Here is a 27,429-nt window from a genome sequence, read left to right as displayed (position 1 = left end):
TGCTCTATCCACCTAGCCACCCCAGAGGGGTTTTTTAAACTAATTTGGGTTACTATATATTCCCCAATGTGTTTTGAGTCTATCAGAAGGTTTTTAATCTAGAGTCTGTTACTTACCTTTTATGTAAGTTATTAATCAGGTGGGAGTCAGAGAGTTTCCATGACATGTCGACTGTATAGAATTAGTCTATTTCATTGGCTTCCCAATACAGGCTGATATGGGTGGAGTTGACTTGGAGGCCTCCTAGCAGTGAGTAATGTTCTGACTTAAGTTCTGCCTTGTCTAAACAGATTTCACAAGTTATATTTATAACTACCTCATTTGCAAACAGACCTAGCTTTGTGCACCATCCAAAAGAGGTTGGGTTTTTTTGAGTTTTTTAAATATAGTCTAGACCAGTATTGGGACTTCTCTTCTGCCGCACCCCCCACACACACACTCCTTTACAAAAGGCAAAATTCCTCCTAGAGTACTCATGAGGTTGTAGTTGTTTTATGTGAACATTGGCAGATAAGTTGTATGTACAGTGTTAAAAATATATATTGTTAGGTGTTTACTAATTTTTTAATCACAAAGAATCAAAGGCTGGTCATTGCAGTAATTATTATTGCCTGTTACCAAGAACTCTGATATAAAAGGATACTCTATATTAAAGGTGCTTTCCTAAATAGTCATTTATTGTTATGGGATTGATTTGGTATTAAGAATTGTTACAGGCATATTAATCAGAGCAAGAAATAAATTTATAGTTTTCCAACTCCCCACAACCTACCTGTAAAGTTAAGGAGCAATTCCCGAGTAACCAAGCACATGGACAAAAGCTATATAAAATTGTGCTCAATATGTACAGAGAACTATGTGCTTATAAGCTCAACAGTTCTAAGCTTGCTCTAGGCTCCCAGTAGTTGTCAATTTGACTGATGAAATAAAGACTAAATGTTAAGATCCTATTTGACTCATTTACACTAAAACAAACACTTTGGGCTAATTTAAGTCAACCTGCCTTTTGGTTTAAAGGCTCTAGCCACAGCCTTCTCAAAACCAGTATCTCCAAACTGCAATTACATGACAATTCAGCATTTCCTTGAGCCTTTTGCTTTTGAAAATATGCTACTATGATGTTCCCTTTCATATATGCACCTCTTCCAGCCAAAGCAATTATCAGTTAAATAGTAAGTAGCAAATGTTTCTCCCCATATTTATCATTAATATGGGTATGGCAGAATGAAATCCTTAGAAAATGAGACTTATTAATATAAATTGTACCTCTGAGATATTTATTCTTTCATGAAGTGTATTTTTTTAAAGAGCTGCTATGCTTCTTTTATAAATACCCATTTTAATGCATAGAATCTCAGTTATTTCATTGGCATACTCAAGTTTCATTTCTAAAGCAACTGTTGCTTCAGTCCTATATAGCTAATTTCTTTAAGTAAAAATCATGTTTGTATGTTTGGATAGTACTAATTAGCTCGTGACTTATTCATCTTTTTCTTATAAGAATCTTTCAGGAATACAATTGTGAACATTACCATTGTTTCTCATATATCATCAGCCAGACTAGGGAGTATAGGGATGTTATGCTGACACCATCTGTGTCTTGGGGTCATGGGATAATTTTCAAGTCAGAAGGAATTGTAGAGATCACCTATTCCAACCCCCAGGGCACTTTACAGATGAAAAAACTGGAACTTAGCCAGGTATCTCATTGGTAGGAGTTATTCCTCTTTATGAATTCTAAATATGTACTGAATTCTAAAATGATCCTAGTATTCCCAGGTTGAAAATTGACTCAGAACATGAAATTTTTTATTATTTCTTTGATTTCTTTTTTTTTTTTACCTGCTTTCTACTATTGTGATTGATGTAGAGCTTTCATAATGATACCAGGAAACTAGAATACAAAAGGGGAGCCATTGGGAGGTAAAAAAGTATCAGGTATTGATAACTTGGCAGAGAGGCCCTTTGTCAGAGGAAAGCCCAACACTTCATTTTACTTCATCAATCAACCAAGAAAATAATATTGCACATTCTCACTTGGAAGAAACCAGACCACTGGAATGTCATTTTCCTTTTCATGGTATGTCCTTGCCCTTCTTAGAACTTTAGTTAATTCATTGGCACAGCCTCTTCACTGAACAATAAGCACTGAGTACTATCATAGAACTAGAAGAAACTTTGGAGATCAAACCCCTTTATTTTACAGAAGAAATTGAAGCTGACACATCTTAAATATCACAAATGTACTATTTGAACTCGGGTCCTCTATGCTATCTCTTTAGTATACACAGTATTTACCAGACTCTTCCTCTGACTCTGTGGCAGTAAGTGACTTTCAATGAAGTCCCAGTTATCTTGGCTATATAATTGCATTTGATACGTGTGCATTTAAGAGGTATAAGATATAATGTGGGGGCAGCTAGGTGGCATAGTGGATAAAGCACCGGCCCTGGAGTCAGGAGTACCTGGGTTCAAATCCAGTCTCAGACATTTAATAATTACCTGGCTGTGTGGGCTTGGGCAAGCCACTTAACCCCATTTGCCTTGCAAAAAAAAAAACAAACCTTAAAAAAAAGATATAATGTGTTGTATATATGTGCACACACAGTGTATTGCAAGAAACAAAGAGAAATCAGCTCTTGTTCTAACTTCTTTAAGAACTAACTTTGAAGATAGCGAAAAGCACCTTGTGGTCTATTTAGAAGAGACCTACTGAAGTTCTTCCACATATGAAAAATGTGTGTTAAAAAAAAATCTATATAAACCTTTTCCTTTGTGGCAGTTCTATGGGCTCATATTGTAGTGTTAGGGACAGGAAACAGGAGAACAGACCTTACTGCTTGTTTTTTGAAGCAAGTGGACAGAAAATATGGGTCTGGGGCAAAACAGCACAGCTGCATTTCATGCTGTTTTTAAGCCATAATGATGCCTCTGTAAAAAGAGTGCTAGTCATGGAATCCTAGATTTAGAACAGGGAAGAAAACTGAGAACCAAAGAAGCTAAGTGATTTATTCAGGGCTGCATACGTTGTGACAGATCTTATTTGAACCAAGATTTTCTGTAACTCCAAAAGTAATCTCTGTCATCCAGAACATTCATTGCTTATGTTCCCTGGTCTTCATGTCCAAATGGCCCAACTTTCTGAAGACCTCTCTCTCTCTCTCTCTCTCTCTCTCTCTCTCTCTCTCTCTCTCTCTCTTTTAGGGTTTGTTTTTTTGTTTGTTTTTTCCCAAGGCAAATGGGGTTAAGTGGCTTGCCCAAGGCCACACAGGTAGGTAATTATTAAGTGTCTGTTTGAACTCAGGTACTCTTGACTCTAGGGCCGGGGCTCTATCCACTGCACCACCTAGCTGACCCTGAAGACCCTTCTTGAGAGGCAGTATGGTTAAGTATAAGAGCTTTGTTATTGTTCAGTTGTTTCAGTTACATCTAATTCTTTGTAACCCCAATTGAAGTTTTCTTGGCAGAAATGTTGGAATGGTTTGCCAGTTCCCCAGCTCATTTTATAGATGAGGAAACTGGGGAAATCAGTTAAGTAACTTGCCCAGGGTTGCACAGCTATTGAATGTCTGAGGCTAGATTTGAACTCAGGAAGAGAAGTCTTCCTGATTCCAATCCCAGAGCTCTATCCACTGCACCACCTAGCTGCCTTCCTAAAAGGAAGAGCACTGAACTGAAAAATAAGACCTTCTGAATCACTAAGTTCTGGCAGCATAATCTGCTAATTTTTTGAACTGATATGTCAGCTTTTTTTCGTTTCATTTTCTTTATTTGGAAAATGAGGAACCAACAATGTTCCAGTTCTATTCCACTTCTAATTCCATTGAGAACAGCCTTTTATATCCTTTGGGCCTTCTAACTTTGACTTTCTGTTTCCCTGGTCCTCCTTTTTCTACATTTCTCCTCAGATCCTAACCAAAAGAAAAAGGTGTCAATTACCATTTCCCCAAAGGTTGCACTATATCACCAAGTCTGGGACCCATTGTCACTCCAAATTAATTCCAATCATTCCTGTGGAATCCCAGAACTTGTACTAGTACTAGTACATAAATCAGAACTTGAAATTTTTCCTTTTTATTTAAAAAGGCCAACCCTAAAAGAAGAGGTAAGACTAGTTTTTCGAAAGAATAGTATGATGGAGTAGGAGCCATAGAACACTTTCCTCCAGCCTCATTCTGAGACCCAAATTAAGTCACCCAGAGCCTCCAAAGATGCTCTGGAAAGGTTCTGTGAAAGCTTCTGACTAGTCTACAGTCTGATCTGAAATGTAGAAAAGCACTGATTTTGCCTTCATTCACCACACATCACATCCCTGCTATTCTGAACAGGGAAGGAGAAAGGGAGCATCTACTATGTGACAGGCCCAAGACTGGAGGACTGCCTATTAGGTTTTCCAGGAAGATAATGTGGCCTCCACCTGTCATTGGACCTCTCTAGGCTCCGTTTCTTCATCTATAAATCTCAATCCAGCTCTAAATCCATCATTCTACCTTTATGACAAGTTCTGTTGACCAATAGCTACTCCCCCAAAGCTTTAACTAATCCATCTTTTTTTCCACATATGAATGGAGTAGTTTATGGAATTGCAAATTGGTAGAACCTTTCTGGAGAGCTATCTGGCAGAATAAAGACAAAGGGTTTTTTTTTAACATACAATAATGCTCAGAAATTTTTTTTATTAAAAACTGTTCAGATACTTTCATAGCAATGTCATGTGGAATTTTTAAAAAACAATTAAAATGAGGCAACTGGGTGGATAGAGCACCGGCCCTGGAGTCAGGAAGACCTGAGTTCAAATCCCACCTCAGACACTTAATAATTACTTAGCTGTGTGATGTTGGGCAAGTCAGTTAACCCCACTCACTGCCTTGCGTAAATAAGTAAAACAAAACAATTAAAATGGAAACTGATTAAATAAATTATAGTGTATTAATGGAATGCAAGTACTATACAAAACCACCAAGGATAAAGAATACAGAGAAATTTGGAGAGTTCTTTATGAAATAATGCTTAGTTAAAAAAAAGATGATAAAATAAAGAACTGAGATAATGGATCACATCATTGCAACCATGTAAAATGAAGGGTATAATAATGAGAAAAAGAAACCTAATGATAGGCAGATTTTGTACCTCAAAAATTGTGCTACTTTGTTCAAATTCAGATATAAATGCTTGTGTTGTTACCGGTTTTTTTTGTGAGTTTTTTTTTTTTGCAAGGCAAACAGGGTTAAGTGGCTTGCCCAAGGCCACACAGCTAGGTAATTATTAAGTGTCTGAGACTGGATTTGAACCCAGGTACTCCTGACTTCAGGGCCGGTGTTTATCCACTGTGCCACCTAGCCTCCCCTACCAAGTTCTTGACAAAACATTTCTTAAAGCCTTTCCCAGACCTTTGGGCTTTAAATTGTATATATGAGTAGGAGAATAAAGGAACGTACCTATAGTTTTAGAGAAAATATTTCTCTGAAAACACCAACAAAGCAACTGCTTATTACCAAGGTATGCTGTAATTTGATTTTGTTGAGCATGTCATAAAAGAAAGTGAAACTGATTTGTAAAGTCAGTAGGCAGCTATTAGAATTGAAGATGATAAATTCAGAGAAGTGTGAAAAGATTGTATAACTAATTCAGAGTGAAGTAAGCAGAGTCAAACAGTTTATACAGGGATATCAACGATGAAAATGGGAAGAGTAAAGCCACAGTCACAACTGAATGCTACAAAAGTCTAAAGAACAAGCTGCCCCCCCCAAAAAAAAAGATTAGAAGGCATCTGCTTGTAGTTCCAGAGAACATTACTTATATTGTTAGATTTTTTTGTGTGTGATGTTGATTGATTTAAATTTTTTTAATTTCTTTTTTTTAAGAAGAAATTCTTAGAAAGACTGACTGTCCTTATGGAGAGAATCAGGTGAAAGATAGGAGTAAAATTTAGGTGATATAAAGAAAATTATTGGGCAGGTGGCTTTTCTTTAGCTCCTAGAAGCTGTTCTTAACTGACTTTTGAATAATAGTTTCAAGGCTAAATCAGTGGCAAAGATTAAGGCTTTCAATCCCCAGGGATTTAGGAGAGTTTAAAAACAAAGCTTGACAAGTATAGCCACAATTTCCTCATTTCAGTAGCTAAGGATTCCTTGTCTCTTCCTGTGTCTTAAGAAGCAGCTGCATCTGGGAACTGAGGGAAACAGGAAGTGAGTGGGAAGATGGCTAATTGTTTCTCCCAGGGCTAGTAAGTGCTGTGGGAGTAAGGAATTGTAGACAGAAGTTATTTGGTTGGTTTTGTTTCTTTTTTTTCCCCTAACTTATAGGCAAATCTTGTTAAGGTAAATTTAGTCTTCTGTATCTTTTGTCTTTTGTCACCTTACATTTGACTCCTATTTAGGAGTCAGGAAATGAGATGAGAATCTAGGGCTATTGAAGTGGTTTCATAGGTATGATGCTAGTATCTTGTTGTCATTGTCATTGCTTGCTGGACCTTGAACTTCTTTATTTGAGATTGTAATTGTAGACTAATGTTGTTTTGATAGCATAAAATATGTTTCATAGCATTATTGGTCTCTGGGTCTTTTGTATTTTATAAGCCACTTATAAGAAGGTTACCCCAAAAAGTGAACTAAACTGAGAAGACAAATTTCCCTATCCAATAACATTATAGAATATTGTGAAACCTTGCTGAAGGCCACAAATTGAATAATAGTTTTGAAAGGGCATAGTTATGAAACTTTTATTTTCTTCTCATCTTTGTTGTGGTTTATTTTTGTGGACTTAAATCTTCATTGACCTTCCAGTGGGAGTAAACTGATGTACATCTGGTATCTGGATTTAGGATGTAGAGTATCTGGTTGAAAATGGTACAAAAATTCATGTGAAAGAGACCTCAAAGGAGGTCTGTGTTTCAATACTTGTCTCCTCCCCTTCCCCCTCTTCCATTACAATTTTTCATAATATTTTTAAGGTGATCCCCATAAGAGACCCTTGAATTATTAATGGTACTGAGCTAGTTGTGGCATATATGCAGAAAACGTGGACTTGGTTCCTTCATTGGAATTCTTCGGTTGAGTTGTTTACTGAAAAGTTCAGGTGAATATTTGCAAAAATTAAATGAAAGTTTGTAAAAGCATTACATAAAGTCAAACGTGAGACTGTAGAAACAATATAGTATCAGAGATAAGGACAAACAGGAAAATTCAATATCCAGTTTTGCTCATGTTTGTTGCCATTAACAAGATCATCAGTTGTTCTGATGCCAAGTTAATACAGTAACTTTTATAGCCTGTCTTGAAGAAATTTAACTTTTTTTATCATTATTTTAATTAAATAGAATCAAACCTCTTGAGAAAAAAATCTATTGCAGCTAACATTTAGATAAGTTGGACTGAGCTTTGGAAATTGTCCTCAGTAATACCCTTCATTAACATGAGTCATCTGACCCAGGATGTATAGGGAGAGCCTGAGCTGGTTTCCTTTCTCAAACTGGCAAGCAGCCATGTTTGAGAAGAAATATGTTATAAAGAGAAAAGATGATTCAATAACAGCAGAGCAAGGAAAAATAGTTTGTTTTTTCTGTTGCCTACCCTGCAATGTTCCTGCTCTCATATACTAGCCCTTCCTTTTGTCCTGAACATACTTCCTAACTGTGGAGCTTTCCCTTTATGTTTATATTCATGCCTTTCCTTTGTTCCTGTTAAGCTGATAACTTAAAATACTAGTTCACTTCTCAATCTGTAGATGCTCTCCCCAAAACTAGAAGTCTGTACTGTTGACATCTTTGCTTTTTTTCCAGTTAGAAATAGGAGTTTGGATTGGACTTTTGTTTTCAATAAGACTTTATTTTTGTTGGCTCTGCATAAAGCAATACGAATGAACACTGTTATAACTCATGTGAAGTCTAGACATAAATGATCCTACAAGATTTGAGTACCAACATTTGTTTTAAAGGGTTCTTTAAAATTCTAACACTGAATGGTTAATCTTAACTTGTCATAGAAGATATTGAGAAGAATAAGTTTGATTTATGTTTGAGTTTTAAAATTTATTTCATCTGAAGTTCTTTGAGAAGGTAGGTAGTGAAAGGGAACCAACCCCCACCCCCGCAAGATTGAAGGATTTTCCATTCAGAATAATTATAAAATAAATATAATTAGTTGATAATTGAAAATTTCTCAATATCTGTATAGACGCAATTAGAAAATGTTTCTTGATGCAATTAGAAAATGTTTCTTAAGTAAAAGGACAGCTTAAATATCTGGAGGAATGCTCAGTGCTAATGAGAATGTGCCAGTATAATAGAGTGACTGCTATCAAAGCTGATTTAAAAATTTTGTGCTGTACCATAGGAAGGATGTATGGTTTATGGAACAAAATAAAAGTAAGACTGGAGGAGGAATAATACTTCTACATTATAAAGGAGTAACCTTCCAAATCATTTGATACTACTTTGTAAGTAGAAAAATGAATCTGTGGAACAGGCTGGATAGACAAGAAAGAGAATTCAGTAACTCCAGTTGTTGAGTACCTGAAAACAGTTACCTAGAAAGAGCTCCCTATTTGAGAAAAATTCCTAGGAAGACTTAAAAAGCTTTCTGGAAGAAATTGGATTTAGACCAGCATTCTAATCTTATTCCATAGTAAATATAAAATGATAAATGAACTGAGTACCAAAACTCAATCATAGCATCAGACAAATTAGAAGAATTAGAGAATTATTTGCCTTTTTATAACTGTGCTCATGAGTGGGGGTAATTTTAGACAATTTTAATCTCATGAAATTGAAAAGGTTTTATATGAGGAAGAAGAAATCACTAGAATAAGAAGAATCAACTATGAAAAATATGATGATATATTTGATAAAGATTTGATATCCAAGTGCAACTGTTTTTTATAGATAAAATAGTCAAGGGATATTGACAGCCGAATGAATGATTGCTTCAGTAACAGTAATAATAATAATAAATGTAAATTAAAATCCTGAAACTGCACCTCAATCCAACAAATTATCAGATGGCAAAAAAGTTGAAATAGTCGGTGTTGGAGGGATTGGAGGAAAGAGAGGTAGGTACACTAATGCATTTGTTCGTAGAGCTGTGAATTGATATGACTATTCTAGAAAAAACATTCTGTCATGCAAAGAATGCTAATACCCATCTCTTTTTGATCCAGAGGTTCTATTCCTAGGCATATACTTCAAGAACTTCATGGAGAAAAAGCAACACTTTTTATAATAGAAATAGTTAAATTGTGAATATTATGGAATATTGCCATTTGATAAAACTGCTGAAAAATGAAGTTAGGACACAATGATGACTACAATATAAAAGGAAAGAACAACAAAATAAGCAAAACAATGTAAAATTAACATATTCAATCTGTCACCCCAAAGAAGAGATAAGAAATCTATCTTTTTAAAGTATTTTTGTTTTTCACAGTTTTGAGTTCTAAATTCTCTTTCACCTTAATCCCCTCCTCATTGAAAAGGCAAGCAATTTGATGTAGATTGTATATGTGCAGTCATGCAGAACATTTCTAGTAATCATGTTGTAAAAGAAAGCAGCCTCCCAAAAAAATAACAGAAAAATAGTATTCTATCAGCAATCAGATGCCAACAGTTCTTTCTCTAAAAGTGGATAGTATTTTTTATAAGTCATTCAGAATTGTCTGCTGTCATTCAGATCTTTGTACTTCTGAGAATAACTAAGTCATTCATAGTTGATTATAGTATAATATTGCAAGTCTTTCCAGTTTTTTCTAAAAGTATACTGCTTATCATTTCTTAGAGCACAGAGCAATAGAGTAGTATTCCATCACAATCATATGTCACAACCTGTTTAACCATTCCCTATTTGAAGGGCACATTCCCTCAGTTTCCAATTTTTGTCATCACAGAAAGATCTGCTATAATTTTTTTACATATAGGTCCTTTTACCCCCCCCCCCTTTTTTTTTTAAATTTCTTTGGAGTATAGAACTAACAGTAGTGGAACTGCTGAGTTGAAGGCACAGTTTTATAGCCTTTTGGCCATGTTCCAAATTGTTCTCCAGAATGGTTGGATCAGTTTATAAACTATGAACAGTACATTAGTGACTCAGTTTTCTCACTTTCCCACCAGTGTTTGTTTGTTTTCTGCCATATTAGCTAATATATAGATGTAAATTGGTCAGAATTGTTTTAATTTATATTTCTCTATTCAATAATGAATGAGAGGGGTGGCTAGGTGGTGCAGTAGATAGAGCACTGGCCCTGGAGTCGGGTGTACCCGAGTTCAAATCCAGCCTCAGATACTTAATAATTACCTAGCTGTGCAGCCTTGGAGAAGCCACTTAACCCCATTGCCTTGTGAAAACCTAAAACTAATACTGAATTAGAACATTTTTATATGACTATAAATAACTTGGATTTCATCTATCTGTTCATAACTTTTGACCATTTTTCAATTGCTCGCCCCTGCTCTTTCCTGAGGTGGATGACTGTGGGGGGGGTATGTAACTTTATTTTTTTTTAAATGGGTTAATATTATGGACCTTCCTCTCCCCCTTCACTTCTTTACTTACAAGAGGATGACTCACTGGGAAAAGATGCAGTAAGAAATTTATCTGAATAGGATTTGAACACATTTTCCCCTCAATTCCAGTGTCTTTCTACTACATCATACCTATGTATTCTTTTTCTGCTTCTAGTTTTTAAATGTGATAGATACAGTGCACAGGTGTTATTGTATATTTACAGTGTTCCCAATAAGGTGTTTTGGGAGCATAAAAAGAAATGCATCCTTTAGTAAATTTATAGTTAATGGGGAGACATTTCAGTCTTGAATTGTCTGGGACTAAGTGCACAATAAGCTTTGAAAGAAAGGAAGAAAAGAATCGTAAGCTGGAGAAGTTACAGAAGACTCCACCCTTTCACAAGCTCTTTTTTTAGGATTCTAGAATATGCTCAAAAACTGAGAACCTCCAGCCCATAGTATTGGTCTGGCACAGCCAAGGCAGCTACAGACAGGACTCAAAATTGAATAAATCTGAGTACTTTTTTAAGAGTTTGCCCAGATATAGTCCAAGGATGATGTTATAAATAGCCACATGGCCCTTGGCAGGAAAAAGGTTCCCATCCCCGACTTTAGATTTCCTCTATAGGAAATCAAGTTGTATTACTTCAATAATGGGAATTTGCTTTACCTTCCCTTGACATGCGATCTTTCTGTCCTCATGAAGAGCTCTAATAAAAATAATTCATATAAAATGCTTTCTTCTTAATCTCCCTTGTGAAATGAGTTCCATTATATGTATTTTAACTAAGGAACTGCTGAAGCTTTGGAAAAAAGGAGTTAATACGCTTTGTCACACAGCTGGTAATTGTTAGAACTGGACTGGACCCTCAGCCTGGATTTATCATTATCTGTCACAACAACTCTGGGGGCTTTAAAAGATGTACTTTTCTCCCCCTTACCTTCCTTGTTCCTCTCCCAGCACAGTGTATGAAACTCAAATCAAAAAAATTAAGTAGGCCTTCAGCTGATACTTGGAGATCTTGCTGTTAATGATTTTTTATTAGAACAGGATGTCACTTCTGTTCTGGTTTTGTGTATTTCAATTTAAGCAGCTCTGCATAATAGTTCATATTTAGGGTTTTGAATATTTTATCTCATGTAAAGCCTTACAAAAAGATCCCTGTGAGGCTAATGTTATTCTTATTTTTTATAGGTAGACAAACTTAGGTTTAAAGAGGTGTGTTTCTTTTGCTTGCACAACTAGCCAATATCACAGCCACAATTTAAATCCAGGTTTTTCTGACTATAGATTCTTGGTTTCTTCCACTATATCACAGTCCATAAAACCAGATTATTTCAGACTTTCCTAGATATCATAATGTTCAACTTGATTGGAAAGAATTCAATTCTTCAAGGGTGTCAATTTCATTGTAGTCATTTCTCTTAAACCTCCTTTAGACCTCACCTTCCTTCCCTAAGAAAACTCCCTTGGGAAATGTTTAGGAAAGTGGTCTGACCTGGGCTTTACCCATCTTCAGAGAATGAGGGCAGCAGAGAAGCTCAGCTCCATATAGCTCAAGCTTTTTTCCTTCTCCTTGGCCTGACCTTTTATATAATATTATTGGCATTATTTGTTAGCTAAGGACTGGATAAGCAGACTGTAAAATACATTTATAGCCAGAATTCAATATCACTTTTTTTGTGCCGGATAATGTGCTGCTATTATCCCCATTTTACAAATGAGGAAACAAATGAGTAAAGATTATAGATTGGGGCAAATGTCTTAAGTGACTTGCCTAAGGTAGGACAGCTGTTAAGTGCCTGAATTCGGTCTTGGAACTTTGAGCTTCCTGAGTGCAGGCCCTTTGTTCTATCAGTGGAATCACTTAGTTGCCACGTATGTTGTGTCTATTGATGGGAAAAGAAGTGACTTTAGAAAGTGAATTTTAATATGTTCTTACTCCTAAAAAAGGAGTGTTGAGGGCAACTTAGTTGTTCAGTGCAGAGAGTGCCAGACCTGGGGTCAGAAGGTTCAAATCCAGCCTCAGACCATTAGTAGCTATGTGTCCCTGAGAAATCATTCTACTATCTCTGCCAAGAAAACCTCAAATGGAGTCACAAAGGGTCAAACAACTGAACAACATTAAAAATGAGAATTAGATTGTGTTCCTCTATTTACTCATTTACTCTATTCCAGTCCTAATTATATATTGCTGACTAATGATAACATTTAATTTCAACCTGTCTGAAAAATCCATATTGATTTTAAGATGATTTAATCCCTATATTTTAGGGCAAGTAACAAATTCCCAGGCTACCTATCAGAATGATTTTATGATCTGAAGATGAGGCGGCTCTTTTCATTTCCCTTTTCCTACCCTGCATGCATTAGTGACCATGTTTCTGTATGTGCTACAGGTTCTAAGCAACAAAATAAATTTATTCCTTTCCTTGTTTTCCAGCTATGGCCGCCATCCGAAAAAAGTTGGTTATAGTTGGTGATGGTGCATGTGGGAAGACATGCTTGCTGATCGTATTTAGCAAAGACCAATTCCCTGAAGTTTATGTGCCCACAGTGTTTGAAAATTATGTAGCAGATATTGAAGTGGATGGAAAACAGGTAAGTATATATTCCATAAGAGCTATTGTGTACTCCCTTTTTTGTCATTCATAAAAATAGGAAAATGTGCAGTTTTAAAATAAACTTGTAGACCATAGAGCAAGAATCTTTGGAGAAGTGTTGTTAAATCTCATCTTTTTAATCCAGTGTTGGCCCATTTTAGGGTCCATTATAAGATAGACTCAGCAGATGCTTCCAGTGGCAAAGGGATCTTATCCTAGATCCTCCAGTCTGTGACAAAAGAACTAGGATTCTCCTCAAACAGAAAGTTTCTTGTATTTGCTCCTGATCTTGATCAGTGTCAACAGACCAGGAAGTTCACTTCTTTAGATCGAAATGATCCCACATCCAACCCATGATTTAGAGTTAGATTCAGCTCCAGGATTCCTTTGCCACATGCTGAAACTATTATCTGCAACAGAAAAGAGTCCTACCTTCTATACACATATGAAAGAAGATAACTGTTCGTCATAACCTGAACCAGACCTTCTGTTATTCAGAATTAGTAAAATAATAAGACCAGAATTTACTTTTTTTATGGTCTTGCAAATGGTCAATAGAATAACAAAGGCAAATTGTTCCATCTAGCCAATTCTAAAAAATAATAATAATAATTTAGTAGTATCTTTCCACCCATTTTTATGTAATGATTACCATAAAGAACTTGATTTTTTTTCTCACTTCACTTTTTCTAAAAAAGTTCAAATTTATGATACCTTAAAATTACCCCAAATTGTTTTTCATACAACCATCCTAACATTTATTAATTGATGATTCTGTGTCAAGAAATAAACTTTAAGGCACTAATATTCTCATTTTGTATATGAGGAAACTGGGTCCCATAGAGGGAAAAGTGACTTGCCAAAAAAACTCACCAAGAAAGAACATAGATAGACTTTTTTCTATATTGTTGCTTTTAAACTTTACCATGCTTCCTTTTTTCCTTTCCCTTCAGCTGCCCTTCTTGTTCTACCCACTTGCTATTTCTTATCACCCTGAATCCACAAAAGTTCATGGGTTTAATGACTTTACCTTGACAGCATCTCCTTTCAAGGATTGCTCAAAGTCCAAGGATTCCTTTTTATAGAATAATTATAAGAAAGTTTTAGCATCCTTTCTCTTGCAGAAGAACTTGAGGACAAAAAAACCTAGATGCAAATTATGATAGTTATGATTATGTGATTCTAGGCAAATGATATCAGCATTGTGATTGTCAGTTTCTTCATCCACAAAATGAGGACAATACTTGGGCATCTACAAATACTAGTGTGTAATTTGAGCCTTAGAATTGATTGCTTAGGCAGTTCAGACCAGGAGTAGGAGGAGATAATAAGCCATATTATTGGGATTTCAGAAACTGGAGTTGAAACAGAGACCCACCACTGGTATAGGATAGTCTGTAGCTGAGTGAAAGTAAACTTTGGGAAGTGAATCCTTGCCCAGGCCACATACAGGAAACAGTTTCTTATTGCTATCATATATAATCAATTTCTATGAGTTGTGAACCTTAGAATATAACAGTTGGAGGGAAAAACTATAAAATGCTCTTGATGCCCATTGATTCAATTTTAAAGGGTTGGGCTTTATTTTATTTTATTTTATTTTGTTGTAATGCTTTAAAACAATGCTATGGATGAGATCCATAATTAGCATTTTTCCAAGAACATACTTTCTTGGATGGAAAATTGGGGGAGGAGGGATTAGAAAGTAAAGGTATAGTGGGGACAAGAGAGACATTCATGATTAAAGTAGATAGTGAGGATGGAAATGGTGGCGGTGACTGGAACTGCAGAGAAAACCAGCCCCCCCACCCCCCCATTAGAGATATTTCAGTCTAAGTCCAATGGGGACTATATCATCAGGGAAACAGGCTGAGAGGTCCTAATTCTGTTTATGGTACTGAGGCATTCCTTATTAGTTTTGTGGGTTTGCTTGAGGAAGTGGGCTCCTCCTTCTTCCCCAAATTTTCTTATAGTGAGAACCCTAAGTCCAGATGCTTTCTGATATTTTCATCTTTACTGATCTCTGACCCTCAAATTTGCACCAATAAAGATTCTTGAGGAAAATTTTTTCTTGAGAGGAAGTGGCTGAGTTGATCTAGTCGGAAGATTTAGGATACATTATTTCCCTAAGATCCTCCTCAAAACCAAGGATTGTTGTTGCAGTGGTTATGAGATTTTGAACTGAAATGGACCTTAGTGATCATCAACTCCACCTGCCCCAATTCCCCTTACACCTGAATCCAACCTGAGATGGTGATTTGTCCCACAGTCAAACAAACTGGTCCAGATTGGAGCCCAACTTTTAACAAGCAGATGTGTATTTATACAGCATCAAACAAACTCCTTTATTTTGAAAAGCACTTTGACTTACATACTCTCACTTGAGTCTTACAATAGCCCTCTGAAGTAGGTGCAACATTTAATTATGACCAAATGTATAGGTCAGCAATCTAATGGCTCTCTTTGATATTACGTGCTAAATATCTTGTTTCATTCCTTCTCTTTCCCATACAATTACAGATTTATATTTCCCACATGATCTTTCTGTAGGCAGAAAGTACCTTAAGGTTCTAAATCTCTTGGTTTATAGGCAAAGCAAAAGGAGACCCAGGATTGACTTAATCTGTAATGATCCCCTTTAGCATTGACCACTTCGCATAGTGCTCCCAACTTCCAAATCTACACTACTGTGGGATTACCTGGAAGCTGTGCCTTGGTCTTCTATGTTGTCCCATCCCCTAATAAAATATCCACACTCCTGGGTTCAGGGAGTGGGAGGACATTAGAGTTTTGCACTTTGGACAACTGGAGGCCTAGAGAATGGTGGGAAGATTCTGCCCAGGAGGCAAATATAAGATAAGATATTGGCAACTGTCTAAGTATGGGTCTTCAAAAAAAAGGCAACTCATTGTCTGAGGAAGGGAGAGGAGGGTAAGAGTTGCTATTCCAGGATGGGCTGAAGGGTGAGCTTTCTGAGGGGTTTTGGCAAGGGGGGTGGGAGAGGGGTAAGAGAAGGAGCACTGGTTTGTGTAGAGTCAGATCTTGTCTTCAATACTAGTCCTGTGTCCATAAGTAGGTTAGTACAAAATAGGAGTTAGAGCTATGTAATTTATCTCATAGGATTGCTGAGATGAAAAATTATGTAAAAGTGTTTTGCCAACCTTAGAGCACTTGGTCATGCCAGCTAGTTGTTGTTATTACCTGTGTGAAAAGGAAACAGAGGCTCAGTGACCTCTTGAGTTTCCCAGCATCACTTCTCACAGTTGAACTGAACAGTGGAGAGAACCCTTGGCCTAGGATTATAGACCAAGTGCTTTGCCTCCCTCTGCTTTGGTTTCCTTGGGTGTAAAATGAACATAATAATAGAACCTGCTTTACAGGAAAATGATAGTCAAATGAATATTTGTAAAAGGGTTTAGGGTGGTGCCTGGCACACCATAGGCACTAAATAAATGCTCACTCAACTCACTCCCACCTTTTAGGTGGGGCTTTGTGTGTTGCACAGGTCTGACATCAGTTTTATCCTTTGCTTCAGATGATAAAAACCTAATAAAACTGGAAATAGTTACAAGATAGGAACTGTCTTCTATTGTAAGCCTTGTAAATAATGTCTGAAATCTCATATTCCCTAACAGATGAGGCACAGAATAATCTCTGCCTCCTTCATTAGATGAACTCCACAGATTGACAGCCACAGCTCAGCTTTGTCCTCAGAAGGAAAAATGAGTCCTGCCTAATTCCTTGTCCTTTTTGCCAGCTCTCTTCATAGATTGCTGTAACTAACAGGCACTGAAGTGAGAGTTCTGAAGTGTTTTTGGCAGGACTGGGTCAGGGAAGGTTAGGTTGGAGTTTTTTTGTGCAAATGTAAAGTCTCTTGGACAGGCTCATCCTCTTTCAGCTAGTAGATTGCTATTTATAGTTCATTTAGTTTCCTTGGCAGCTCTTATTTATACTTTCTGACTCTACCCACTTCCCCTTCTGCTTAAGAGTTTAGTGACTAAGGTTGTGGATAAACTCCACTAATATAAAATTTAGTTTAGTCCCTGCCCAACTCCACCCCTACCCCTTGCTTGGGAAGTTTCACAGTATAGAATATATGAGTCCTGATTTTATATTCAGAGGATTCCGACATTTACCATCTGTGCCTCATTCATTCTTTCTACATAAAGGCTTTCATCTATGTAAAATGTAGGTGTATTTTATGAACCACCTGTATCCAGGGAAGGAAGCAATGATTCTTAAAAGTTTAAAAAAGCTTCATCTTTTGAAAGAATCTTTCTGTCTGAATGTAGGTATTGTTTGTCCTGCTTACTTATGGTTGTAGTTATTAATTTATGCCAAAAATCTATCTTTTCTCCATATAGGTGGAGTTGGCTTTGTGGGACACAGCTGGTCAAGAAGATTATGATCGCCTTAGACCTCTTTCCTACCCAGATACTGATGTTATACTTATGTGTTTTTCCATCGATAGCCCTGATAGTTTAGGTAAGTGACAGTGACCAGTATATAGATGAATATGTTGGGGAAGGGAGTAATAATTACACCATGTGCATGTATATTATCTAGTGATAAAACTTCATTTGTTTGACAGTAACTTCCTGTTGAGTAAGTTGCAGTACCAGACTTGGATTTCATCTCCTCCTTTCCCCTCCCTTAGTAACAAATGCATGTACCAAGCAGTTAAAATGTCATGTGGTGAGATCTGGGCCAGATTGCACAACAGTTTGAAGGGGAGGGTTCATGAAAGTTATAGGAACTCGGCTGAGAAATAGGGGAGGTACTTCCAAGAAGAGAGACAGCAATGAACTTGCCATCTACTGTGTCTAAATCTGGAGAAACACTGGTTTTTGTAGCTACTGTTTTGTCCCAGGGAGAAGTCTTCTAATCCAGGAATTTACTTTGCTGAACTTTCTTTTTTTATTCCGTTATACAATTTATGGCTGTCGATAGATTCTTTTCAGCCAGCAAGCTCAGGATGACAGTGTGGGAAACTTCAGAATTTCCAAGTAGATAGAATACCCTGTTTTCAGAACTTGAAAAGGGGTGGCTAGGTGGCACAGTGAATAGAGCACCGGCCTTGGAGTCAGGAGTACCTGGGTTCAGATCCGACCTCAGACAATTACCTAGCCTTGTGGCCTTGGGCAAGCCACTTAACCCCATTGCCTTGAAAAAAAAAATCTAAGATCTATGTTTGCCGTGGCTAGGTGGCAGTGGATAAAGCACCGGCCCTGGAGTCAGGAGTACCTGGGTTCAAATCCAGAAATCCCGTCTCAGACACTTAATAATTACCTAGCTGTGTGGCCTTGGGCAAGCCACTTAACCGCATTTGCCTTGCAAAAAAAAAACCCTAAAAAAAAGAACTTTTTTGAAAAGTGGTGGTCTGGGGAAAATATATTCCAAATACAAATAATTAGTTCTTTGAAATTTTTGGTTTAAAACAACATTTTTTGTTCTATAAAAAAAGCCTTCTTAACACTTAACCCCATTTGCCTTGCAAAATCCTAAAAAAAAGCCTTAATATGGATTTCATTTAATGCAATATAAATAAATGCTCATATAAAATAGTTCTAAGTTCTGTATATCTATTATCCTACTTGATTATCATTAACAACCCTACAAATACAAGTACATATAAATAAGGAAACTAGAACTCAGAGCAAATCACTTTGCCCAAGGTTGTATAGACAATAAATGAAATAGCTATGTTGGTGCTTGAGCCAAGGTCTCCTCGGTTCTAGTTATTTTGTGATATCACAAATAAAGTATTCCTTCTAGGAGGTGCTATTCTATTTCAGTGACATAATCTGCCTTTCATCATTCTAGTGTTGCTAATTAAGTTAATGTCTCAAATTTAGGGAGTCAGAATAATTTGTATTTAAAGTAACTTCTTAAGATTGTTGTATGAGACAGTGAAACAGGCAGGAGATTGGTGAAGGTCTGTGGTTGAATAGCTGTTGAGCAGGGCTGTCAAGTTACTAAAATATGATAATTGTCTAAAAGAAAGTTTAGCCTATGGTTAGGGTTAAGATTTTTAAATCTACAAGTAGTTCAAAGAAGAAAAGGTTGAAAAATTCAGCCATTACATTTATCCTACCATACTATAACTAACAACTTGTTTTCTCATCTTGTATGACTTTTAACGATTTCCTTCAATAAATCTTTTTAAAGCAAGTCAAAAAAAAGTTAACTTCATAAACCTCTTTTACAGTTGCCATAATGCTGCTTAAAAGTTGGAAACATGCTGTCATCAGATGTATCTGAATATATCAAGTTGTCAAAACTCAAAGTCTAGGGACTATAATTAAGGACAGATAATCAAGATCTGAGGCTCTAGTGGGGTTAGGATAGGTAAGGTTTTCTGGCATTTAATAGTATTTTTTTTTCAATTACATGTAAAGACAGTTTAGCACTGATTTTTGAAAAATTTTGATTCCAATTTTTACCCTCCTTATAAAGGTAAGAATTTTATTATACATAAACATGTTTAACAGGAATCATGTTTAACGTTTGCTATATTAATCCTGTTTTGAAAGGGAAAAAAAACAAAAAAAGATACAGTAAAAGTAGTATGCTTCAATCTGCATTTAGACTTCTCATCAGTTTTTCTTGATGTGGATAAAATTTTCCATCATGATTCCTTTCAATTGTCTTCGATCATTGTATAAGTACTTATAAATTTGAAAGCTTTAATGTAGCTGCTCAGAAGTGTCAAAGTATGAAACAAGGTATACCTAGTCTCACCTTAGCAAAAAGATGCTCTTTATCATTTAATCCAAGTTCTGTCTGTAGTTTTTATGCACTTCCATTCCTTCATGACTATTGTTTTTGGTTCTTCTAGAAAACATCCCAGAGAAGTGGACCCCAGAGGTGAAGCATTTCTGTCCCAACGTGCCCATTATCCTGGTTGGGAATAAGAAGGATCTTCGAAATGATGAGCACACGAGACGGGAACTGGCCAAGATGAAGCAGGCATGTCCTGTTTGGGGAGGGGCTAAAAAGTTCCTAGGAGGAAAGATGCCTGAATATGTAGAGAGAACTTCCTGAGCAGCTCAGGGCTCTTTCTTTGACCCCAACCTCTTTTCAGCATCCTCACATCTAACAAGGTTGAGTGTAAGGATCACTATTTTTGACCTTTGTCCATTTGGGCAAGAATGTTTTGAAGATTTTTTTCTTTTCTGTTTTCATCACTGGGAGATTTTATGTTAAATTTGAATAGAACTAACTTGAGACTGAAAGTAATGAACACCTGGACATAAATCCTTTCCCTGCCTCTTCACTTTCTACCTTGGGCTGAAATAATTCTCTCCATTTTTGAGAAGAACACTGGGGATCACAAGACTAGCATATTTGCCATACATAGAGTCATTAAGTAGACAGAGTGGGACCAAGATGCTGGATCCGCCAACCCACTTCTTATCTTTCAGAATCAGACTAGTCACTTCTGGTTTTGCTACCCACTGGTCTCAGTTTGTCCATCTGTAAAATGGGAGAGGACTGTAGTCACCCCTCTTGTACCATTCTTAAAAGACATTGAGGGGGCAGCTAGGTGGTGCAGTGGATAGAGCACTGGCCTTGGAGTCAGGAGTACCTGAGTTCAAATCCAGCCTCAGACACTTAATAATTACCTAGCTTTGTGGCCTTGGGCAAGCTACTTAACCCCATTGCCTTGCAAAATCTTAAAAAAAAAAGGAAAAAAATGACATCTCAGCTATGCTTCTAAACTAGTTGTACAACCTTGAGCAAATGACTTCACTTCCTTAGGCCTCTGTCTCCTCATCTGTAAAATTAGGATGTTGTGGTTGGTTTCAGTAGTTGCCAAGGTCCCTTCCAAGCTCTCCTTTCTTGTGACAGTAAAGACAGTGAGCTCATGAAGGCCTTTTTCCTCTACCAGAATTGAAGCAATCAACCCCTTACAGGAGACATTGGGGTCCTCAGTTTATTTAGAGACAGGTGACTATTGGTGTGTGAACTCTGGGCTGTTTTATTTGCCTTTTCCCATTTGTCTCAACAGCCCTTCAGGTTGCTTTCAGGAAACTAAATGTGCCCTTTCAAGGTAGAATTTGTATTTCCAGCCACTATTTGCTATCCAAGTTTTCAGTCTTTAGATATCTTTTGATCAGGATATATCTTTTTTTTTTTTTTTTTTGTAAGTTGCAGTCAGTCAGGGTTAAATAAGACTTGCCTAAGGTCACAACGTTATTATTAGTATATGTCTCAGGCCAGATTTGAGTTCAGGTCTTCCTGATTTCAAGGCTGGTGTTAAGCTTCCTAGGATCTACTTTTTTTTAACAGGCATTTTATCTGGCTTAGGAGTGTCACTGCCCTCTTAGGAGTTGGCACCGGAAAACTTTTTGCTATCTTTCCATTTATTTATTTTTTTTAAAAATAAAACAAAAATTTATTTAATAAGTTACAAGACATAGGAAGGGCTGGGGGAGGGGCAGGGAAGAGAGATAAAAGAACAGTTGAGCCGGGTTGGCTGGGCCATTATCAGAGAAGACTGAGGCAACCATGAACCAGGGTCCAACCTAGGTTTTTATGTCTTGCCTCTCATCAGAGGGCAAAAGGTGAACTCCCTTCGCCTGTCCTGGACCTAGAATTAGGTAGAGGGTAAAGCCCAAGGAGATCAGGATACAATTTTTACATTAAACAACGAATCAATGGTACTTTATACCTTTCCATTTTAAATCAGTATTCTTTTTCTCCTCATTTGAGGCTAGAAAGTCTGAAACTCCTGATAATCATTTTAGTCATATCTGGTCCCTGAGGGGAATATCTTTGAGAATGAGACTTTATGGTGTAGAGTATAGTAGATTTAGCTAATAATAGAGAATCTGAGGATCATGTCCCAGCTCAGTTACTTCTCTTCTATATAAACATTCTTTGATCCTATGGATAATTCTGTTTAATTGAGTTTTAATTAGAGACTTAATGAAGTTTTTGTAGATGCTTTGTGACTGGTTCTTGTAGATGACTTCTAGGATACATTAGTGAACCTACAAATCACTCCTACTTGACTGAAAAACATTTTTTTTCTCTCTCTCTCTCTCCCCTCAGGAGCCAGTGAAACCTGAAGAAGGTAGAGATATGGCAAATCGGATTGGTGCATTTGGTTATATGGAGTGTTCAGCAAAGACCAAAGACGGTGTGAGGGAGGTTTTTGAAATGGCCACAAGAGCGGCTTTGCAAGCCAGACGTGGAAAGAAGAAATCCGGGTGCCTTGTCTTGTAAACACAGTGAAAAGCCCAAGTCCTCACTCGGTTAATTTTTGAAGTGCTGTTTATTAATCTTAGTGTATGATTACTGGCCTTTTTCATTTATCTATAATTTACTTTAAGAGATTTACAAATCAGAAATCATCTTGCTACCAGTATTTAGAAGCCAACCATGATTGTTTAATGACAGTCTGTGTCCAATACATCTGTGCACACCAGAGTCCCTCTGACATTACTCTTAATAACCTTCTTCATTCTCCCAACCAGCACATCTGGCACTAATTCAAGGGAATTCTTAACTTCTTGCTTCTTTCTAGAAAGAAAAAAGGTGATAACTTTTGTGAATTGGGCTTTAACTACTTTTATACCTAACATGTCCTGTTGCTGTTAGCTGCAGGGCCCTCTGGGGAATCAATATGAGTCACTTCAGAGCAGGACCTCTTCTAAGGCTTTTATTGGTATAGCTCTGGGGTATTATTCAATTGTTTGAAAATGGGACCAGCAATGAGACAGCAGGTCCCCATGCAACTGTGGCAAAGCTACAGTTCTGTGGTTTCATGTTAGTTACCTTAGAGTTACTGTGTAATTAGTGCCACTTAATGTATGTTACCAAAAATAAATATATCTACCCCAGCTTAGATGTAGTATTTTTTTGTATAATTGGATTTCCTAATACTGATATTTGTTATCTCTCCAAAAGGTCTCTTTGGGGTTTTGGTGGGGTTTTTTGTTTTTTTTTTTTCTTTTTTTTTTTAAGAAAGAACATTTGAACATAAAGTCAGATGGGAAAACATTTGAAATCCCCTTTTGTCAGTTTCTTCAGAGAATGACAGCCATTAGTAGTTCCTTTTCTGCACAATATACTCCGGTGTCTACCCTTGTCCCTTAGAGCAGGGTTCAGTGAAAGGGGAATTGGTTCCACCCCAAGGCAACTCAATGATTCAGATGTTTGGAGTGATTTATCTGAACTCAAGTTGCAGCATCCTGGTATAGTCAATGTTTCTTTATTTCTTATTCTTATAAGTGGTGACTCCTCTTAATTAGTGAGGAGTTACTACCCATTCTCTTTGTTGGTGGCCAAAGTCCCCCTTGGAACTTCTCATTCTTCTCCAACTGACTAAACTTTTTTCTGTATCATTTAATTTTTTCCAACTACTAATAGAATAAAGGCAGTTTTCTAAACTTCCTGTATCCTGGTGTTTGTCTCGCTCACTCCTCTAGGCCAGCAGTGGCAGATGAGGGGGTGTCCCAGGACAAACTTGAGATAGGCTAACTTCAATGGCTTAGTGATGTCTTCTATATCTAGAATTCTGTATTAATCAGAGCTTAAGTAAAACCGGAGCCTTGTCATCATGGAGTTGAGAAGGAAAAGACTTGGACATCAGTAGGAAAATAACTATACTATACTTTGTTTAGAGTTGCAAATGAAATATTACAGAAGGAAGAAGGCCCTAAATTTCTTGGGAAACAATTGGGAATTACTGAAGTGGAGCAACATGACCAAATGTATTGTCTTGAGAAAAATTACCTAGCATTTAGAATGATCAATAGAGGAGAAGGAAAGATAAGTAAAAGGTGAGTGGCAGTTTATTAGAGGAGGGGAAGAGGTAAAACCACTGAAGTGCCTAAATTGTTCATTATATTTGGAAATGTGGGAGAAGGAAAAAAATCAAAGACAAACACAAAAAATAGGAGTAAGACGTGAGTACATAAATAGCCCAGCTAGTGACCTGCTAGCCAGAGATCACCTTCTAAAAAAGTTAGGATGGTATTTGTGACCACCATTTTCTCAGAAGGGAAAGGGAGAGGTTTAAACAAAAATGATCATTTTTCCTCATCCCACTAAAACCAGCCATTGCTTCCATTAAAAACAATTTAGACTCTGCACTACCCTTGCCAGCTTTTTTTGGCTTATAATTCATCCCTTAGTCATATGTTCCTGATGATTAATAATTGGCAAAACAGCAGAACTAGTCTGTGATGTCAAAATTGATGAGATGTCCTCCCATACACACATCAAGTTCACAAGCACTTTTACTTCCCTCTCTGGCCCTTCAGTGGGTATCAGTCTAGCAATGAGTTCTTGCTCGTTCTGAGGATGGGGGTGGGGATAGTGTTAACCTTCCCAAGACATGAAAAAGGAAATAGAAATTATCAAAAGTAATGTTTTGTACTATTCTGAGATAAATATGCAGCTAGATTGAAGCTAGCAACAACATATGACTTAGTCCGCTGTCCCTGGGAGGGAAATTGCTTTGAGGGTAAAAAGCCTTTAGCTAACATGTTTTGGGTCCTGGAGGCAGACCAAAGATAATGTGTTTTGGAATCTTAAGTCCTTTCAAGTTAGGGAGTCATTTAAATTTAGCAAACATAACTTAAGTTATATATATTGTCTGCTATAAGCAAAACACTTGATCACGAGGAGAGTTAAGAGTTGAAAGACTATCCTTCTTAAGGAATTAAGCAGAAGAATCTAATAAGGCAGTGAGTCTAGGACTTGACTTACAAACTTTCTAGAACTGTTCTATAAGCATAGCAAAATCATGTCAAGTAAGCTCATCTTTCCCCTCCCATGAGTTACCAAATTTTACATTTTTACCTTTTTAACATCTCTTTTGTCCCCTTAAAGCCAACACCTTAGTTCAATCCTGATCAAGGCTAGCTTGAACTATTCCAACAGCCTCCCAGTCTTTCTCCTTATTCCAATTTATTTTCCACATTCTGCCAAAAAAAAATTTGGATTTTTTTTTAATGTAACTTTCATCTCCCTATTCTACGATCAAAAAAAAAGTTCTCTGTAGCATTTCATAACCTTTCTTCCCAATATTACTCCAGCCAAACTAGCCTTATTGCTTTTCCATCTCCAGTCTTCACACCTTTGAATCGATTCCATATATGAAATTTTGCTCAAATGAGTTTTTAAAAGAATCCTTTCCTGATCCCACAGTTGCTAGTGCCCTTCCCACAAATGCTTCATCCTGTATTTCATAAATCTATATAAACACATATTATCGCCTTTAATTTTATCTCTTAAGAATCTGCCTGGAACATGGACAATACTTGACAAGTAACTGGTTGAGATTGGAAGTAATATTCCCATTTTCCAGATACTGAAATTTGAGACCAAGAATGTGGTTTTTCCCAGACTTAACTGGTAAGCCAGACTTTGAACTTGACTGCTCTTGGCTCAAGTCCATTCTTTCTACAATATCAGAGGATCTTGCTTAAAGGCATCTTGTAAAGGAAGTGTAATTCCTTCTACATCAAATAAAAAGTGGTCATCAAGACTTCATGAGAGAGAACCAGCTACCCAAATCAATCTTGCTCTCTCCTTGGAACCATTTGAGGTTCTGATAAGTAAACTTTCAACATATCCTATGGTCCAAAGCACTTCCTGTACATTTCCAAACCATGTCACTATGGGTACATTCCCCCCTTTTCCTCCCCTTTATGCATTGTCTTTCCCCATTAGAATGTAAGTTTGTTGAGAGCAAGAAGTATCTTGCTTGTATTCATATCTCCCCTGGCAAATAGTAAATGTGTAATAGACATTTTATCATTCATTTGTTCATCATTCTCTTATGCTTTTTAGGTTATTATTATTAGGAATTTGTTTCCTTATCTCAAGTTTAAATTTGCCTCTAAGCAACTTCTACTCATCCTAATTTTTCTGAATGAGGCCATCAAGAAGCCTAATTCCCTGATCATAAGGTAGCCCTTTAAATTCCGATGTTATGTCTTTCATGTCTTCTCAAGCTTTTCCACTTCCACTGCTTTCAACTATGGCTTACATAGCATGAACTTGAGGTCCTTTGGTATCTTGCTTGCCTTGCTCTGGCAAGCTTATTCACTTGAGCTCAAGATGTTCTGACCATGGTGGACCACAGTGATCCAAAGTGCTCTATATTTCATAGCATGGGGACCTGGTTCAGAGGCCAGTTTTGACCTTGAGCATGTCACTTTACTTAGTTTTGATTTCCTCTTCTGTAAAATGAGGGAGTAGACCTAGAGAAACTAGGTTCCAGCTAACTAAACCTTTGATTCTAATATCTTAGTCTTAAAAGCACAACTGGTTTTAATATGACCTAAAATTATATTACCGTTGTTGGCCACCATAACACAATTCATTAAACACAGCATTCCACTACAATTTTAAGACAAACTTTGTTCAGCCACAACAACCAACTTCTGAAGTTGGTTTTTGAACTGGAGTATTAACGATGATACTTTATCTTATTCAGTTTAGCCTAATGGTCTATCTCAGGGCTGTTCAAAATGCCAGATGTGGCCTGAATTCAATTTTATTCGGCCCCCTGTGGGTATACTTAAATGCTTTAGTAAATGAAACTGAGCTACTGCAGAGCTCTCACTAAAATGGCTAATCATATTATCTGTTGTTTTAATAAAAATTTTTAAAAAGCAAGGTTGGACAGCCCTAGTCTACCTTGTCAAGCTCTTTTTAAATCTCACTTTTGTTATCTAGAGAAGGGATAAAAATGTCATCTCTGCCTTCCATTCACTGATAAAAACATTAAACAATACTGGGCAAAATAGCTTCTTGATGTTCTCCACCTACTGCAACAAAAACCTTTGGCATCAGGCTATTGATCCAAACAGAATAAAAAGCTGTAAATGGGGTCAGCTAGTGAATAGAGCACGGACCCTGGAGTCGGGAAGAACTGAGTCCAAATTGCCTTGCCAAAAAAAAAATCAAAAAAGCTAGAAGAGGGGCGGCTAGGTGGCACAGTGAATAAAGTACCAGCTCTGGAGTTAGGAGTACCTGGGTTCAAATCCAGTCTCAGACACTTAATAATTACCTAGCTGTGTGGCCTTGGGCAAGCCACTTAACCCCATTTGCCTTGCAAAAAAAAAGCTAGAAGAGATACCTACTCCAAAAAGTCTATGGACAATTAAAAAAAAAGGAACTATCAGCCAGACAAGTTATGGGGCAGAGACGTGTATTACCAACAGAACACTGTTAGGAGGCAGCAAGAGTAGCATTTTGCACTGAAAGGGTACTGGGAAAGGAAATAAGGAGAATAAGAAACTTGAAATCCCTGTTAAAACAGCAGCAGTGTGATTTTTGGCATTAACCAACAGTAAAGCTAGGCAGAA

The 27,429-nt window shown here is 37.0% G+C and overlaps 1 protein-coding gene and 1 long non-coding RNA gene across 3 annotated transcripts in view; one reads left to right on the top strand and one right to left on the bottom strand.

Annotated features, from left to right (window-relative positions):
• Nucleotides 1-23,496, top strand: part of RHOA (ras homolog family member A) — a 66,398-nt gene extending 42,902 nt beyond the window's left edge. For both annotated transcript variants that reach the window (XM_074197943.1, XM_074197942.1), the window contains 4 exons: nt 12,940-13,097; nt 17,464-17,584; nt 19,938-20,068; nt 22,157-23,496. In XM_074197943.1, the coding sequence (XP_074054044.1) occupies nt 12,942-13,097; nt 17,464-17,584; nt 19,938-20,068; nt 22,157-22,330 (582 nt within the window). In that variant the 5' untranslated portion in view covers nt 12,940-12,941 and the 3' untranslated portion in view covers nt 22,331-23,496. The remainder of the gene's footprint in view (nt 1-12,939; nt 13,098-17,463; nt 17,585-19,937; nt 20,069-22,156) is intronic.
• The window catches only part of LOC141495986 (uncharacterized), a 46,623-nt gene that overhangs the window by 14,292 nt on the left and 4,902 nt on the right, over nt 1-27,429 (bottom strand). The window contains exon 2 of the long non-coding RNA XR_012470920.1: nt 19,841-25,035. This is a non-coding gene — a long non-coding RNA (uncharacterized LOC141495986). The remainder of the gene's footprint in view (nt 1-19,840; nt 25,036-27,429) is intronic.

Source organism: Macrotis lagotis, chromosome 8 (assembly GCF_037893015.1).
Source record: "Macrotis lagotis isolate mMagLag1 chromosome 8, bilby.v1.9.chrom.fasta, whole genome shotgun sequence".
NCBI classification, from domain to species: Eukaryota; Metazoa; Chordata; class Mammalia; order Peramelemorphia; family Peramelidae; genus Macrotis; species Macrotis lagotis.
This window is presented reverse-complemented; position numbering and strand designations above follow the sequence as displayed.